This window comes from Bombina bombina, chromosome 8, assembly GCF_027579735.1.
Source record: "Bombina bombina isolate aBomBom1 chromosome 8, aBomBom1.pri, whole genome shotgun sequence".
Lineage (NCBI taxonomy): Eukaryota > Metazoa > Chordata > Amphibia > Anura > Bombinatoridae > Bombina > Bombina bombina.
Window position 1 is genome coordinate 325,888,341 of NC_069506.1, and position 18,680 is coordinate 325,907,020.

At 39.9% G+C, this 18,680-nt stretch overlaps 1 protein-coding gene across 6 annotated transcripts in view; it reads left to right on the forward strand.

Annotated features, from left to right (window-relative positions):
• The window catches only part of ARHGAP32 (Rho GTPase activating protein 32), a 749,023-nt gene that overhangs the window by 714,239 nt on the left and 16,104 nt on the right, over nucleotides 1–18,680 (forward strand). For all 6 annotated transcript variants that reach the window (XM_053691545.1, XM_053691546.1, XM_053691547.1 and 3 more), the window contains 4 exons: nucleotides 416–617; nucleotides 4,193–4,347; nucleotides 4,520–4,591; nucleotides 7,422–8,408. In XM_053691545.1, coding sequence (XP_053547520.1) covers nucleotides 416–617; nucleotides 4,193–4,347; nucleotides 4,520–4,591; nucleotides 7,422–8,408 — 1,416 coding nt within the window. The remainder of the gene's footprint in view (nucleotides 1–415; nucleotides 618–4,192; nucleotides 4,348–4,519; nucleotides 4,592–7,421; nucleotides 8,409–18,680) is intronic.

The window sequence follows — 18,680 nt, forward strand, 5'->3', positions numbered from 1 at the left end:
CAATATTTAACAAACTAATCTAATTAAGCAAATGCATATTATTATTTTTAGACTAATTTTAGCTTTGAATATATTATGTGCCAAGTGTCTCTTTAAGTGAATAAGATTTCTTGACATGGAAAGCTGAAATTAAAAAGACTTCAGTAACTGGGGTGAAAGCTTTTTGAGAATATATTATAGAAGTGAATGTGTCCTACTATATTATTTCTAATTTCAGCCATGTGACTTTTGAATTATTAGAAGTCACATGGTGCCTGTTCTCTGTATAAATATTGTCTTTAAAGGTAAAATATAATTAATGAGCGTCTAACATTAAAAATATTATACAATGCTGCTATATTAATGGATTTTTTTTATTTATTATGGTTTTACCCTATAGACCGTATATCTAACTTGTGTTATCTAACCTTGGTAGCTCACACTTCTTTGTCCAGACCAAAGTCTCTCTTGGTGTCTTCTCCATCGACAAAATTACTTAGTCTTGAAGAGGCTCAGGCTCGGACGCAGGCGCAAATCAACTCCCCTGTTGTGGCTGATAGCAAGTACATTGAGGTTGGAGAGGGACCAGCAGCCCTACAGGGCAAATTCCACACTGTAATTGACTTCCCTTCAGAGAGGTACGCATGGAAATAATTTACTTGGTTTGGCCCATTAGAGATGCTGTTGTAATATACAGTGCTCCCCCAACAGAAGCATATGCATTTATAAATATATCACCAATTTATTTCTCATTGTAATTTGTATGTGCACTTTGTCATAATGTGACCACAGAATCTGAATGTAGTGTAGACCAGGCCATTTCAAGACATAGCGGCTTCTAGGTCCAGGTAAGAGAGGGTGTCCTCTTGTGCTAGTATGGGTATGAGAGGGTGTCGTGCACTAGTATGGGTAAGAGAGGGTGCCCTCTTGTGCTAGTATGGGTAAGAGAGGGTGTCGTGCACTAGTATGGGTAAGAGAGGGTGTCATCTTGTGCTAGTATGGGTAAGAGAGGTTGCCCTCTTGTGCTAGTATGGGTAAGAGAGGGTGTCATCTTGTGCTAATATGGGTAAGAGAGGGTGCCCTCTTGTGCTAGTATGGGTATGAGAGGGTGTCGTGCACTAGTATGGGTAAGAGAGGGTGTCATCTTGTGCTAGTATGGGTAAGAGAGGGTGTCATCTTGTGCTAGTATGGGTAAGAGAGGGTGCCCTCTTGTGCTAGTATGGGTATGAGAGGGTGTCGTGCACTAGTATGGGTAAGAGAGGGTGCCCTCTTGTGCTAGTATGGGTAAGAGAGGGTGTCGTGCACTAGTATGGGTAAGAGAGGGTGTCATCTTGTGCTAGTATGGGTAAGAGAGGGTGCCCTCTTGTGCTAGTATGGGTAAGAGAGGGTGTCGTGCACTAGTATGGGTAAGAGAGGGTGTCATCTTGTGCTAGTATGGGTAAGAGAGGGTGTCATCTTGTGCTAGTATGGGTAAGAGAGGGTGTCATCTTGTGCTAGTATGGGTAAGAGAGGGTGTTGTGCACTAGTATGGGTAAGAGAGGGTGTCATCTTGTGCTAGTATGGGTAAGAGAGGGTGTTGTGCGCTAGTATGGGTAAGAGAGGGTGTCGTGCACTAGTATGGGTAAGAGAGGGTGTCATCTTGTGCTAGTATGGGTAAGAGAGGGTGTCATCTTGTGCTAGTATGGGTAAGAGAGGGTGTCATCTTGTGCTAGTATGGGCAAGAGAGGGTGTTGTGCGCTAGTATGGGTAAGAGAGGGTGTCATCTTGTGCTAGTATGGTTAAGAGAGGGTGTTGTGCACTAGTATGGGTAAGAGAGGGTGTCATCTTGTGCTAGTATGGGTAAGAGAGGGTGTTGTGCGCTAGTATGGGTAAGAGAGGGTGTCATCTTGTGCTAGTATGGGTAAGAGAGGGTGTCGTGCACTAGTATGGGTAAGAGAGGGTGTCATCTTGTGCTAGTATGGGTAAGAGAGGGTGTCATCTTGTGCTAGTATGGGTAAGAGAGGGTGTCATCTTGTGCTAGTATGGGTAAGAGAGGGTGTCATCTTGTGCTAGTATGGGTAAGAGAGGGTGTCATCTTGTGCTAGTATGGGTAAAAGAGGGTGTTGTGTGCTAGTATGGGTAAAAGAGGGTGTCCTCTTGTGCTAGTATGGGTAAGAGAGGGTGCCCTCTTGTGCTAGTATGGGTAAGAGAGGGTGCCCTCTTGTGCTAGTATGGGTAAGAGAGGGTGTCGTGTGCTAGTATGGGTAAGAGAGGGTGTCATCTGGTGCTAGTATGGGTAAGAGAGGGTTTTATCTTGCGCTAGTATGGGTAAGATAGGGTGTCATTGTGCGCTAGTATGGGTAAGAGAGGGTTTTATCTTGCGCTAGTATGGGTAAGATAGGGTGTCATTGTGCGCTAGTATGGGTAAGAGAGGGTGTCATTGTGCGCTAGTATGGGTAAGAGAGGGTGTCATTGTGCACTAGTATGGGTTAGAGAGGGTGTCATTGTGCGCTAGTATGGGTAAGAGGGGGTGTCATTGTGCGTTAGTATGGGTAAGAGAGGGTGTCATTGTGCGCTAGTATGGGTAAGAGAGGGTTTTATCTTGCGCTAGTATGGGTAAGAGAGGGTGGCATTGTGCACTAGTATGGGTAAGAGAGGGTGGCATTGTGCACTAGTATGGGTAAAAGAGGGTGGCATTGTGCACTAGTATGGGTAAGAGAGGGTGGCATTGTGCACTAGTATGGGTAAGAGGGTGGCATTGTGCACTAGTATGGGTAAGAGAGGGTGTCATCTTGTGCTAGTATGGGTAAGAGAGGGTGTCATCTTGTTCGCTAGTATGGGTAAGAGAGGGTGGGATTGTGCGCTAGTTTGGGTAAGAGAGGGTGTCATCTTGTGCTAGTTTGGGTAAGAGAGGGTTTTATCTTGTGCTAATATGGGTAAGAGAGGGTGGCATCTTGTGCTAGTATGGGTAAGAGAGGGTCTCATCTTGTGTGCTAGTATGGGTAAGAGAGGGTGGGATTGTGCGCTAGTATGGGTAAGAGAGGGTGTCATCTTGTGCTAGTTTGGGTAAGAGAGGGTTTTATCTTGCGCTAGTATGGGTAAGAGAGGGTGTCATCTTGTGCAAGTATGGGTAAGAGAGGGTTTTATCTTGCGCTATTATGGGTAAGAGAGGGTGGCATCTTGTGCTAGTTTGGGTAAGAGAGGGTTTTATCTTGCGCTATTATGGGTAAGAGAGGGTGGCATCGTGTGCTAGTATGGGTAAGAGAGGGTTTTATCTTACGCTAGTATGGGTAAGAGAGGGTGGCATCTTGTGCTAGTATGGGTAAGAGAGGGTTTTATCTTGCGCTAGTATGGGTAAGAGAGGGTGCCCTCTTGTGCTAGTATGGGTAAGAGAGGGTTTTATCTTGCGCTAGTATGGGTAAGAGAGGGTTTTATCTTGCGCTAGTATGGGTAAGAGAGGGTGGCATCTTGTGCTAGTTTGGGTAAGAGAGGGTTTTATCTTGCGCTAGTATGGGTAAGAGAGGGTGGCATCGTGTGCTAGTATGGGTAAGAGAGGGTTTTATCTTGCGCTAGTATGGGTAAGAGAGGGTGGCATCTTGTGCTAGTATGGGTAAGAGAGGGTTTTATCTTGCGCTAGTATGGGTAAGAGAGGGTGCCCTCTTGTGCTAGTATGGGTAAGAGAGGGTTTTATCTTGCGCTAGTATGGGTAAGAGAGGGTGTCATCTTGTGCGCTAGTATGGGTAAGAGAGGGTTATCTTGCGCTAGTATGGGTAAGAGAGGGTGTCATCTTGTTCTAGTTTGGGTAAGAGAGGGTTTTATCTTGCGCTAGTATGGTTAAGAGAGGGTGTAATTTTGCGCTATTATGCTTAAGAGAGGGGGTCATCTTGCGCTATTATGGTTAAGAGAGGATGTCATATTGTGCTATTATGGTTAAGAGATTTAATTGAAAGCATATAATTGGATGCTTGACTTTTATTATTTTCTTTTTTTAAAACAATTTTTTTTTTTTTTTTAATAACAATTTCTTCTTGACCTTGCATTAACTGGTAAATAGATACCTAATTAAAAATTGGCTTTTGTACAAGGGAATAATCAGCACTTGTTACAGAAGGGGAAAAAAGTAAATAGGCATGATGTGGATTAATAAAACGTTAAACAGTCCTAGAAAAGATCGTAGAACGCATTTCTTCATCTGCATACTTGCATATCTGAATTGGTTTATCTCCACTGTTAGGAAAAGACCACCCACCAAGGTGAAAAAGTCTCCAGTGGGCAGTTGGCGCTCTTTCTTTAATCTGGGTAAATCGTCGTCATCCTCTTCAATGTCTAAAAGAAAACTCCAGCGCAATCCTAGCGAACCGTCTGAGATGAAGGCCTTGGCGTTCCCAGGTAAGGCTTGCTGGGCACACTGGGTAGTAATGGAGACGTGTTTATTCTACCTAATAGTATATGTCCATAAGTGAGCATGTGCAGCAAGTTATATCTGGTTTAGTGAGAAACAAATGAAGTCATCTGCAAATACAGACTGTTTAGTTTTTTGTTTGTTTTTCCCCCCTTTCAGGCGGCAGAGGTGATACCGGGACCATGCGTTCAGCCAAGAGTGAGGAGTCTCTCAGTTCTCTGCATGCAGATGGTAATGATATAATCTGGGGCATCTCCTGTTTTGCATTGATCATGTTTATTGTTATCTATTTAGCCAGTTCAGAGCTTAAATGGATAGAGCATGACATTTTAAGCTAATTTACTCCTATTATCAATTTTTTTCATTCTCTTGCTATCTTTATTTGAAAAAGCAGAAATGTAAAGATAGGAGTCAGCCCATTTTTGGTTTAGAACCCTGAGTAGCACTTGCTGATTGGTGGCCACATTTAGCCACCAGACAGAAAGTGCTACCCAAGTGCTGAACCAAAAATGTGCCAGCTTCTAAACTTACATTCCTGCTTTTTTTAAAAAAGATACCAAGAGAACGAAGAAAATTAACAATAGGAGTAAATTAGAAAGTTGCTTAAAATTGCGGCTCTATCTGAATCATGAAAGAAAAAATGTGGGTTTAGTGTCCCTTTAAAGGGATATGAAAGCCAAAAATGTTGTTTCATGATTCAGACACGGCAAACAAGTTTACTTCTATTATCAAATATGTCTTATTCTCTTGGTATTCTTTGTTGAAGGAGCATCAGTGCACTGCTGGGAGCTAGCTGAACACATTAAGGGAGCCAAATACAAGAGGCATATATGTGTAGTCACCAATCAGTAACTAACTCCCAGTAGTGCTCGGTGGCTCCTTTAGCCTACCTAGGTATGCTTTTAAACAAAGCATACCAAGTGAGAAAAGCAAATAAGATATTAGAAGTAAATTTGAAACTTTGTGTAAAACTGCATGCTCTGTCTGAATCATGAACATTTAATTTTGACTTTAATGTCCCTTTAATGGGGCTAAATCTGGTCTTGTCGATCTTTGAGCTTTATCAGCAGTTCTGCCAGCAGAGATCGATTTCTCTCCTCTCTGGCTCAGACTTCACTGAATGTTTTACAACCTGCTAATAAATATCATATAGTTAGTGCCTGTCCTGTTTTTAATAAAGTGCATGTTTGGATTCCGCATAGGTGAGCGATGGGGTCATTTATAAATTTAATGTAAGTCATTTACACAAACAACATTTTGCGCAGCTGTTCTGTGCGGCTGGCGCGTCCGCCTGGTGTATTTTTAAGCCCTGCTGAAGCTGCAGAAACAAATATAGCAACTAGTTTGGACTGGATAAACTAACATGATACAAGTTTATGTTATTATCAGGTTACAAATCATTGTATCTGTAGAGCAGAGCCCATTAATAATATAATATTACAGTGTAAACATAATCTAAATATATTTCTCATTTCTCCAGTGGTCACCAAGTGTCAGTGGCAGAGACTAATTTATGGGCTAATCACAATATTGTAGAAAAATGTATCAGTTGATTTATCGGCTTAAAACCCTGTAGACTTTAAAGGGACATTTCTCTCATTATTCAGAGTATACCATTTTAAACAGTTTTCCAATTTGTTTCTACTATAATTTGTTCTTCATTCTCTTGGTATCCTTTATTGAAGGAGCAGCGATTCACTTCTGGGAGCTAGCTGACCACATCAGTAAGGCAATGGTAAGAGGTATATCTCTGGGCTAGCTCCCAGATCCTGAGCCTACCTAGTTAACCTTTCAACAAAGGATACCAAGAGAACAAAGCAAATTTGAATCATGTCCCTTTAATGGGGATTTTCGGTTGAAAATAATAAGATATTTTTTTCCTACAAGATTGTGAGTTTAAAGGGACATTAAACCCCAAAATTTTCTTTCATGGTTCAGATAGAGAATACAATTTTTAAAAAGTTTCCAATATACTTCTATTATCAAGTTGTTGTTTTTTTCTCATGTTATTCTATGTTGAAGAGATACCTAGATAGGTAGCGTGCACATGCCTGCAGCACTACATGACAGGAAATAGTGCTGCCATCTAATGATCCTGAGCTTACATTTCTGCTTTTCAAATAAAGATAACAAGAAAACAAAATATATTAGAAGTAAATTAGAAAGTTGTTTAAATGTTATGTTCTAGCTTAATCATGAAAGATGTGGGTTTGGTGTCCCTTTAATTCTTCACCTTTTTACGTGACTGCCAAATCAGAAAAGAAGTGCAATAACCAACCCCTTTCTTCCCATGTTCTGTGCTCATCATTAGGAAGACGTTCATTCTTACTCTGTATTATTCCTATACATTGTTTTCTATGCTTTACACTATCATTACAGCTTTATGCTTTACAAATAAATCACTGCACACAAAAACAGATTTTAAATCTTTTTTGTTAACTTAAAGTCCTAAACCCAATTTTTTATTTCATGATTCAGGTAGAGCAGCAATTTTAAGCAACTTTCTAATTTACTCCTATTATCAATTTTTGTTCTTTTGGTATCTTAATTTGAAAAAGCAAGAATCTAAGCTAAGGAGCCAGCCCATTTTTGTTTCAGCACCTGGGTTGCGCTTGCTAATTGGTTTGCTAAATGTAGCCACCAATCAGCAAGCGCTATCCAGGGTTCTGAACCAAAAATGGGCCGCCCCTATACTTACATTCCTGCTTTTTCAAATAAAGATACCAAGAGAACGAAGAACATTTGTTTATAGGAGTGAATTATAAAGTTGCTTAAAATTGCATGCCCTATCTGAATCATGAAAGAAAAAATTTGGGTTCAATATTCCTTTAAGGTAGATTGTTTTCCAGTCCAGGGATACACCCCTTGATAAGGTAAACAACACTCAAGAAACGTATCTCTTTATATGTGACCGATTAGGGATCTTCTGCACTGATCAAATCACTGTATAGTATTTTAAAGTTTTTTTTATTATGCATTATTAAACATAAAATTGGGGAAAATGAATTTAATTTTCCTTTAAATGAAGGAAATTTTTTTATAAAAATGTGTATTTTCACAGGGGAGTCAAAACTATTCCGTCCCCGGCGCCCTCGTTCCAGCAGTGACGCTTTGTCTGCTTCATACAATGGGGATATTCTGGACAGCTGTAATAGGTATAACTCGTATGATAATCTGCCACAAGACCAGGACAGTGATGGTGACGAAGGATTGATCCATGTCCCTGCTATGCTAACTTCTCGCTCCCATGAGGATGAGGATCTCAGCCCTCCAGACATTGGTGTAGCTAGTTTAGACTTTGACCCAATGTCCTTCCAGTGCAGCCCACCCCAGCTAGAGTGTGACATTCCTGAGAGCAATACACCGCACGTAGACTTTACTACAAGCAATAGCAAAGAAAGATTACCATTTGGGCTTCAAACCCCAGGTAGTGGAACTAGCTCTGAACCCATGTCCCCATTCCAAGATAGAATCACAAGTCCATTTCTAACTCCGGATCGCAGCCCCAGTGCAGAAAAAGCTCAGAAACCTCCCACATTTGCAGAAAAGATGGTACATGCCTTTTCACCTAAAATTGGACGCAAAGTGGTGAGGTCTCCACCATTAACCATCTCTGATCCAGTCACTATTTCATTGCCCAGTCGGGTTTCAGAAATGATGGGCAGCATGCAAGGTGCTGTTGGTGGAACTCAATCACTTATGTGGTTCAGGGACCACACCGCCACCAGGGATACTGGGACAGTGCAGACTTTGGCGTCTAGACCAGCAGATATAGCACCTATCAACATTCCTAAATCTATAGCTGATACAACAATAGATGCCCCACAAATTTATCACTGGAGTACAAGTGAAATAGAATCAGATGATACTGCAAGGCTGATGTGCCAAGCAATATCCCAGCAAATAAATAACAGTGAGTTGGAGAATGTGGAGAGTTGTAACGAGGAACTGAATACCAGCAATCTGTCTGGTGCATCTCACGTGGAGGAAACAGAATTACCAAGTTTGGATCATAACAAGTCAATACCCACTGTGCCTACCCCTCCAGGTATGTACTAACCAATTATCCAATGTGTTTATTTATTATACCAATTTCTATGTTATTATCAAAGAGACAGATTAAAATTTGTATGTGACAAAAACAGATTATAAACGGCCAGCAGGAAACTATACTGTTCTATGTCTAACTTGTGAAACACGAATGACACAGACATTACTAAATTAGGGAATGCCTCAAAATATTTTACAGAGGTTTGTTTTTTGTTTTTAATTTTTTTTTAATGGATGCTGAGAACTAAATAATATCAGTTGAACACGATACCATGCTTCCTGTTAGGTTCACCTTAAATTTAAACAGCTTTTACATAACCATTTTTTAGTACAACAAAGGACATATTTAATTTCTGCTCTTTTATAGACATGAAAAAAAATTGAGTAACGTGTCCCTTTCAAGTTTATACAGAAGCTACAACTAACTGATGGGACTGTGATTTCTAAAACTCATGAAATCTAATGTTTGTTTTATCGAAAAGAGGCAGATAACAGCAATATCTAAACGTGCCAACGCATTTCACAAAGTCCTCCACTATTGTTCTTTTTTAATAAATACACTCTAGACATAATAATGTATTCAAAGCACAGCCTTGTTTATATCTGTCCCTATTTGTCCTCAGCAGAAAAGCTAGACAAGGGTAAATGATCTTTTTTACAATTTAAAAGAAGTTACTAATTAACGTATACTATCAAATTTGCTTTGTTCCCATGATTAAAGAGATGCCTATGAAGATGTCTTGAGAACTACATGGCCGGAAATAGCGCTGCCATCTAGTGTTGTTGCTCCCATATAGTGCTTCAGACACGTGCATGCTCCTGAGCTAACGCCCCTGCTTTTCAACCAAAGATACCAGGAAACAAAGAACATTTTCATTAAAGAAGTAGATGATAACGTTGTTTAAAATGACATGCTCTATCTCAATTTGTGTTCATCAGCCTGTGTAGTCACCGTTACTTAAAGGGACACACAAGTCAAAATAAACTTTTATGATTCAGAAAGAGCAGCAGTTTTAAGACACTTTCCAATTTGCTTCCATTATCAAATTTTGCTCAGTCTTTTTATACTCACACTTTCTGGGGAACAAGATCCTACTGAGCATGTGCACAAGCTCACAGGGTATACATATACTAGTCTGTGATTGGCTGTTGGCTGTCACATGATACAGGGGGTATGAGAGAAAAAATAAATGTCAGAAAAAAAATCGACTGCTTATTTTGAAATTCAGATTAGGTGTTAAACCATTGTCTTTTTATTATGCGCTTGTTAATTATGCAATTCTACTGCATTGAGTGATCCTTTAAAATAACATGCGACTGAATGGGACAGAACCGGCCCTGTTCTGGCTGGCTCACAGGCATAGCAAGGCAGTGAGAGGCAGGGCACAAACATTAATGCTGGCGAATGGGCAGGGCTAAGACAACTGGCCCCCAGTCAAGGCCCGTTCAAGGAACACGCCATTTTCACTCATGCTTTAGAAAAAGTGTACAATTAAAAAGAAAAAAAAAAAGTTTATTGTAAAAATGAAATTTATGCTTACCTGATACATGTATTTATTTCTTGACACGGTGAGTCCACGGATCATCTAATTACTATTGGGAATATCACTCCTGCCCAGCAGGAGGCGGCAAAGAGCACCACAGCAAAGCTGTTAAATATCACCTCCCTTCCCTCCAACCCCAGTCATTCGACCGAAGTAAAAGGAGAGAAAGGAAGCAACAAGGTGCAGAGGTGTCTGAGGTTTATAACATAACAAAAAACCTGTCTTTAAAAAACAGGGCAGGCCGTGGACTCACTGTGTCAAGAAAGAAATACATTTATCAGGTAAGCATAAATTTCATTTTCTTTCTAATGACACGGTGAGTCCACGGATCATCATAATTACTATTGGGAATCAATACCCAAGCTAGAGGACACAGATGATAAGGCAGGGACAAGACAGGGAACCTAAACAGAAGGCACCACTGCTAGAAGAACCTTTCTCCCAAAAGAAGAATCAGCCGAGGCAAAAGTATCAAATTTATAGAATTTTGAAAAAGTGTGCAGAGAGGACCAAGTGGCAGCCTTGCAAATCTGTTCTACAGAAGCTTCATTTTTGAATGCCCAGGAAGAGGAAACAGCCCTCGTAGAATGAGCCGTAACTCTCTCAGGAGGCTGCTGTCCAGCAGTTTCATACACCAAGCGAATTTCACAAATAAACAAAATAGATAAACTGATATTTCTTTCATGTAATTAGCAAGAGTCCATGAGCTAGTGACGTATGGGATATACATTCCTACCAGGAGGGGCAAAGTTTCCCAAACCTCAAAATGCCTATAAATACACCCCTCACCACACCCACAATTCAGTTTTACAAACTTTGCCTCCGATGGAGGTGGTGAAGTAAGTTTGTGCTAGATTCTACGTTGATATGCGCTCCGCAGCAAGTTGGAGCCCGGTTTTCCTCTCAGCGTGCAGTGAATGTCAGAGGGATGTGAGGAGAGTATTGCCTATTTGAATGCAGTGATCTCCTTCTACGGGGTCTATTTCATAGGTTCTCTGTTATCGGTCGTAGAGATTCATCTCTTACCTCCCTTTTCAGATCGACGATATACTCTTATATACCATTACCTCTACTGATTCTCGTTTCAGTACTGGTTTGGCTATCTGCTATATGTAGATGAGTGTCCTGGGGTAAGTAAGTCTTATTTTCTGTGACACTCTAAGCTATGGTTGGGCACTTTGTTTATAAAATTCTAAATATATGTATTCAAACATTTATTTGCCTTGACTCAGAATGTTCAACTTTCCTTATTTTCAGACAGTCAGTTTCATATTTGGGATAATGCATTTGATTTAATAAATTTTTTTCTTACCTTCAAAAATTTGACTCTTCCCTGTGGGCTGTTAGGCTCGCGGGGGCTGAAAATGCTTCATTTTATTGCGTCATTCTTGGCGCGGACTTTTTTGGCGCAAAAATTCTATTTCCGTTTCCGGCGTCATACGTGTCGCCGGAAGTTGCGTCATTTTTTTGACGTTATTTTGCGCCAAAAATGTCGGCGTTCCGGATGTGGCGTCATTTTTGGCGCCAAAAGCATTTAGGCGCCAAATAATGTGGGCGTCTTATTTGGCGCGAAAAAATATGGGCGTCACTTTTGTCTCCACATTATTTTAGTCTCATTTTGTATTGCTTCTGGTTGCTAGAAGCTTGTTCTTTGGCATTTTTTCCCATTCCTGAAACTGTCTTTTAAGGAATTTGATCAATTTTGCTTTATATATGTTGTTTTTTCTCTTACATATTGCAAGATGTCCCACGTTGCATCTGAGTCAGAAGATACTACAGGAAAATCGCTGTCAAGTGCTGAATCTACCAAAGCTAAGTGTATCTGCTGTAAACTTTTGGTAGCTATTCCTCCAGCTGTTGTTTGTATTGATTGTCATGACAAACTTGTTAAAGCAGATAATATTTCCTTTAGTAAAGTACCATTGCCTGTTGCAGTTCCTTCAACATCTAAGGTGCAGAATGTTCCTGATAATATAAGAGATTTTGTTTCAGAATCCATTAAGAAGGCTATGTCTGTTATTTCTCCTTCTAGTAAACGTAAAAAATCTTTTAAAACTTCTCTCCCTACAGATGAATTTTTAAATGAAGATCATCATTCTGATTCTGATGATTCCTCTGGTTCAGAGGATTCTGTTTCAGAGGTGGATGCTGATAAATCTTTATATTTATTTAAAATGGAATTTATTCGTTCTTTACTTAAAGAAGTACTAATTGCTTTAGAAATAGAGGATTCTGGTCCTCTTGATGTTAATTCTAAACGTTTGGATAAGGTATTTAAAGCTCCTGTGGTTTTTCCAGAAGTTTTTCCTGTTCCTAATGCTATTTCTGCAGTAATTTCCAAGGAATGGGATAAATTGGGTAATTCATTTACTCCTTCTAAACGTTTTAAGCATTTATATCCTGTGCCGTCTGACAGATTAGAATTTTGAGACAAGATCCCTAAAGTTGATGGGGCTATTTCTACCCTTGCTTAGAGTTGTCTGGAGTAATTATGCCAGTTCCAGTTCCGGAACAGGGGATGGGGTTTTATTCAAATCTCTTCATTGTACCAAAGAAGGAGAATTCCTTCAGACCAGTTCTGGATCTAAAAATATTGAATCGTTATGTAAGGATACCAACATTCAAGATGGTAACTGTAAGGACTATATTGCCTTTTGTTCAGCAAGGGAATTATATGTCCACAATAGATTTACAGGATGCATATCTGCATATTCCGATTCATCCAGATCATTATCAGTTCCTGAGATTCTCTTTTCTGGACAAGCATTACCAGTTTGTGGCTCTGCCGTTTGGCCTAGCTACAGCTCCAAGAATTTTTACAAAGGTTCTCTGTGCCCTTCTGTCTGTAATCAGAGAACAGGGTATTGTGGTATTTCCTTATTTGGACGATATCTTGGTACTTGCTCAGTCTTTACATTTAGCAGAATCTCATACGAATCGACTTGTGTTGTTTCTTCAAGATCATGGTTGGAGGATCAATTTACTAAAAAGTTCTTTGATTCCTCAGACAAGAGTAACCTTTCTGGGTTTCCAGATGGATTCAGTATCCATGACTCTGTCTTTAACAGACAAGAGACGTCTAAAATTGATTGCAGCTTGTCGAAACCTTCAGTCACAATCATTCCCTTCGGTAGCCTTATGCATGGAAATTCTAGGTCTTATGACTGCTGCATCGGACGCGATCCCCTTTGCTCGTTTTCACATGCGACCTCTTCAGCTCTGTATGCTGAAGCAATGGTGCAAGGATTACACGAAGATATCTCAAATAATATCTTTAAAACCGATTGTTCGACACTCTCTAACATGGTGGACAGATCACCATCGTTTAATTCAGGGGGCTTCTTTTGTGCTTCCGACCTGGACTGTAATTTCAACAGATGCAAGTCTCACAGGTTGGGGAGCTGTGTGGGGATCTCTGACAGCACAAGGAGTTTGGGAATCTCAGGAGGTGAGATTACCGATCAATATTTTGGAACTCCGTGCAATTTTCAGAGCTCTTCAGTTTTGGCCTCTTCTGAAGAGAGAATCGTTCATTTGTTTTCAGACGGACAATGTCACAACTGTGGCATACATCAATCATCAAGGAGGGACTCACAGTCCTCTGGCTATGAAAGAAGTATCTCGAATTTTGGTTTGGGCGGAATCCAGCTCCTGTCTAATCTCTGCGGTTCATATCCCAGGTATAGACAATTGGGAAGCGGATTATCTCAGTCGCCAAACGTTACATCCGGGCGAATGGTCTCTTCACCCAGAGGTATTTCTTCAGATTGTTCAAATGTGGGAACTTCCAGAAATAGATCTGATGGCGTCCCATCTAAACAAGAAACTTCCCAGGTATCTGTCCAGATCCCGGGATCCTCAGGCGGAGGCAGTGGATGCATTATCACTTCCTTGGAAGTATCATCCTGCCTATATCTTTCCGCCTCTAGTTCTCCTTCCAAGAGTAATATCCAAGATTCTGAAGGAATGCTCGTTTGTTCTGCTGGTAGCTCCGGCATGGCCTCACAGGTTTTGGTATGCGGATCTTGTCCGGATGGCATCTTGCCAACCGTGGACTCTTCCGTTAAGACCAGACCTTCTGTCACAATGTCCTTTTTTCTATCAGGATCTGAAATCCTTAAATTTAAAGGTATGGAGATTGAACGCTTGATTCTTGGTCAAAGAGGTTTCTCTGACTCCTTGATTAATACTATGTTACAGGCTCGTAAGTCTGTATCTCAAGAGATATATTATAGAGTCTGGAAGACTTATATTTCTTGGTGTCTTTCTCATCATTTTTCTTGGCATTCTTTTAGAATACCGAGAATTTTACAGTTTCTTCAGGATGGTTTAGATAAGGGTTTGTCCGCAAGTTCTTTGAAAGGACAAATCTCTGCTCTTTCTGTTCTTTTTCACAGAAAGATTGCTATTCTTCCTGATATTCATTGTTTTGTACAAGCTTTGGTTCGTATAAAACCTGTCATTAAGTCAATTTCTCCTCCTTGGAGTTTGAATCTGGTTCTGGGAGCTCTTCAAGCTCCTCCGTTTGAACCTATGCATTCATTGGACATTAAATTGCTTTCTTGGAAAGTTTTGTTCCTTTTGGCCATCTCTTCTGCCAGAAGAGTTTCTGAGTTATCTGCTCTTTCTTGTGAGTCTCCTTTTCTGATTTTTCACCAGGATAAGGCGGTGTTGCGAACTTCTTTTGAATTTTTACCTAAAGTTGTGAATTCCAACAACATTAGTAGAGAAATTGTGGTTCCTTCATTATGTCCTAATCCTAAGAATTCTAAGGAGAAATCGTTGCATTCTTTGGATGTTGTTAGAGCTTTGAAATATTATGTTGAAGCTACGAAATCTTTCCGTAAGACTTCTAGTCTATTTGTTATCTTTTCCGGTTCTAGAAAAGGCCAGAAAGCTTCTGCCATTTCTTTGGCATCTTGGTTGAAATCTTTAATTCATCTTGCCTATGTTGAGTCGGGTAAAACTCCGCCTCAGAGAATTACGGCTCATTCTACTAGGTCAGTTTCTACTTCCTGGGCGTTTAGGAATGAAGCTTCGGTTGACCAGATCTGCAAAGCAGCTACTTGGTCCTCTTTGCATACTTTTACTAAATTCTACCATTTTGATGTATTTTCTTCTTCTGAAGCAGTTTTTGGTAGAAAAGTACTTCAGGCAGCGGTTTCAGTTTGAATCTTCTGCTTATGTTTTTTGTTAAACTTTATTTTGGGTGTGGATTATTTTCAGCAGGAATTGGCTGTCTTTATTTTATCCCTCCCTCTCTAGTGACTCTTGTGTGGAAAGATCCACATCTTGGGTAGTCATTATCCCATACGTCACTAGCTCATGGACTCTTGCTAATTACATGAAAGAAAACATAATTTATGTAAGAACTTACCTGATAAATTCATTTCTTTCATATTAGCAAGAGTCCATGAGGCCCACCCTTTTTTTGTGGTGGTTATGATTTTTTTGTATAAAGCACAATTATTCCAATTCCTTATTTTATATGCTTTCGCACTTTTTTATCACCCCACTTCTTGGCTATTCGTTAAACTGAATTGTGGGTGTGGTGAGGGGTGTATTTATAGGCATTTTGAGGTTTGGGAAACTTTGCCCCTCCTGGTAGGAATGTATATCCCATACGTCACTAGCTCATGGACTCTTGCTAATATGAAAGAAATGAATTTATCAGGTAAGTTCTTACATAAATTATGTTTTCTTTCATGTAATTAGCAAGAGTCCATGAGCTAGTGACGTATGGGATATACATTCCTACCAGGAGGGGCAAAGTTTCCCAAACCTCAAAATGCCTATAAATACACCCCTCACCACACCCACAATTCAGTTTTACAAACTTTGCCTCCGATGGAGGTGGTGAAGTAAGTTTGTGCTAGATTCTACGTTGATATGCGCTCCGCAGCAAGTTGGGGCCCGGTTTTCCTCTCAGCGTGCAGTGAATGTCAGAGGGATGTGAGGAGTATTGCCTATTTGAATGCAGTGATCTCCTTCTAAGGGGTCTATTTCATAGGTTCTCTGTTATCGGTCGTAGAGATTCATCTCTTACCTCCCTTTTCAGATCGACGATATACTCTTATATATACCATTACCTCTACTGATTCTCGTTTCAGTACTGGTTTGGCTATCTACTATATGTAGATGAGTGTCCTGGGGTAAGTAAGTCTTATTTTTTGTGACACTCCTAGCTATGGTTGGGCACTTTGTTTATAAAGTTCTAAATATATGTATTCAAACATTTATTTGCCTTGACTCAGAATGTTCAACTTTCCTTATTTTTCAGACAGTCAGTTTCATATTTGGGATAATGCATTTTAATTTAACATTTTTCTTACCTTAAAATTTGATTTTTTCCCTGTGGGCTGTTAGGCTCGCGGGGGCTGAAAATGCTTCATTTTTATTGCGTCATTCTTGGCGCTGACTTTTTTGGCGCAAAAATTCTATTTCCGTTTCCGGCGTCATACGTGTCGCCGGAAGTTGCGTCACTTTTTGACGTTATTTTGCGCCAAAAATGTCGGCGTTCCGGATGTGGCGTCATTTTTGGCGCCAAAAAGCATTTAGGCGCCAAATAATGTGGGCGTCTTATTTGGCGCGAAAAAATATGGGCGTCACTCTTGTCTCCACATTATTTAAGTCTCATTTTTTATTGCTTCTGGTTGCTAGAAGCTTGTTCTTTGGCATTTTTTCCCATTCCTGAAACTGTCATTTAAGGAATTTGATCAATTTTGCTTTATATATATGTTGTTTTTTCTCTTACATATTGCAAGATGTCTCACGTTGCATCTGAGTCAGAAGATACTACAGGAAAATCGCTGTCAAGTGCTGAATCTACCAAAGCTAAGTGTATCTGCTGTAAACTTTTGGTAGCTATTCCTCCAGCTGTTGTTTGTATTGATTGTCATGACAAACTTGTTAAAGCAGATAATATTTCCTTTAGTAAAGTACCATTGCCTGTTGCAGTTCCTTCAACATCTAAGGTGCAGAATGTTCCTGATAATATAAGAGATTTTGTTTCTGAATCCATAAAGAAGGCTCTGTCTGTTATTTCTCCTTCTAGTAAACATAAAAAATCTTTTAAAACTTCTCTCCCTACAGATGAATTTTTAACTGAACATCATCATTCTGATTCTGATGATTCTTCTGGTTCAGAGGATTCTGTCTCAGAGGTTGATGCTGATAAATCTTCATATTTATTTAAAATGGAATTTATTCGTTCTTTACTTAAAGAAGTCCTAATTGCTTTAGAAATAGAGGATTCTGGTCCTCTTGATACTAAATCTAAACGTTTAAATAAGGTTTTTAAAACTCCTGTAGTTATTCCAGAAGTTTTTCCTGTCCCTGATGCTATTTCTGCAGTAATTTCCAAAGAATGGGATAATTTGGGTAATTCATTTACTCCTTCTAAACGTTTTAAGCAATTATATCCTGTGCCGCCTGACAGATTAGAATTTTGGGACAAGATCCCTAAAGTTGATGGGGCTATTTCTACCCTTGCTAAACGTACTACTATTCCTACGTCAGATGGTACTTCGTTTAAGGATCCTCTAGATAGGAAAATTGAGTCCTTTCTAAGAAAAGCTTATCTGTGTTCAGGTAATCTTCTTAGACCTGCTATATCTTTGGCTGATGTTGCTGCAGCTTCAACTTTTTGGTTGGAAACTTTAGCGCAACAAGTAACACATCGTGATTCTCATGATATTATTATTCTTCTTCAACATGCTAATAATTTTATCTGTGATGCCATTTTTGATATTATCAGAGTTGATGTCAGGTTTATGTCTCTAGCTATTTTAGCTAGAAGAGCTTTATGGCTTAAAACGTGGAATGCTGATATGGCTTCTAAATCAACTTTACTTTCCATTTCTTTCCAGGGTAACAAATTATTTGGTTCTCAGTTGGATTCCATTATTTCAACTGTTACTGGTGGGAAAGGAACTTTTTTACCACAGGATAAAAAATCTAAAGGTAAAAACAGGGCTAATAATCGTTTTCGTTCCTTTCGTTTCAACAAAGAACAAAAGCCTGATCCTTCATCCTCAGGAGCAGTTTCAGTTTGGAGACCATCTCCAGTCTGGAATAAATCCAAGCCAGCTAGAAAGGCAAAGCCTGCTTCTAAGTCCACATGAAGGTGCGGCCCTCATTCCAGCTCAGCTGGTAGGGGGCAGGTTACGTTTTTTCAAAGAAATTTGGGTCAATTCTGTTCACAATCTTTGGATTCAGAGCATTGTTTCAGAAGGGAACAGAATTTGTTTCAAGTTGAGACCTCCTGCAAAGAGATTTTTTCTTTCCCGTGTCCCAGTAAATCCAGTAAAAGCTCAAGCATTTCTGAAATGTGTTTCAGATCTAGAGTTGACTGGAGTAATTATGCCAGTTCCAGTTTCGGAACAGGGGATGGGGTTTTATTCAAATCTCTTCATTGTACCAAAGAAGGAGAATTCCTTCAGACCAGTTCTGGATCTAAAAATATTGAATCGTTATGTAAGGATACCAACGTTCAAGATGGTAACTGTAAGGACTATCTTACCTTTTGTTCAGCAAGGGAATTATATGTCCACAATAGATTTACAGGATGCATATCTTCATATTCCGATTCATCCAGATCACTATCAGTTTCTGAGATTCTCTTTCCTAGACAAGCATTACCAGTTTGTGGCTCTGCCGTTTGGCCTAGCTACAGCTCCAAGAATTTTTACAAAGGTTCTCGGTGCCCTGCTGTCTGTAATCAGAGA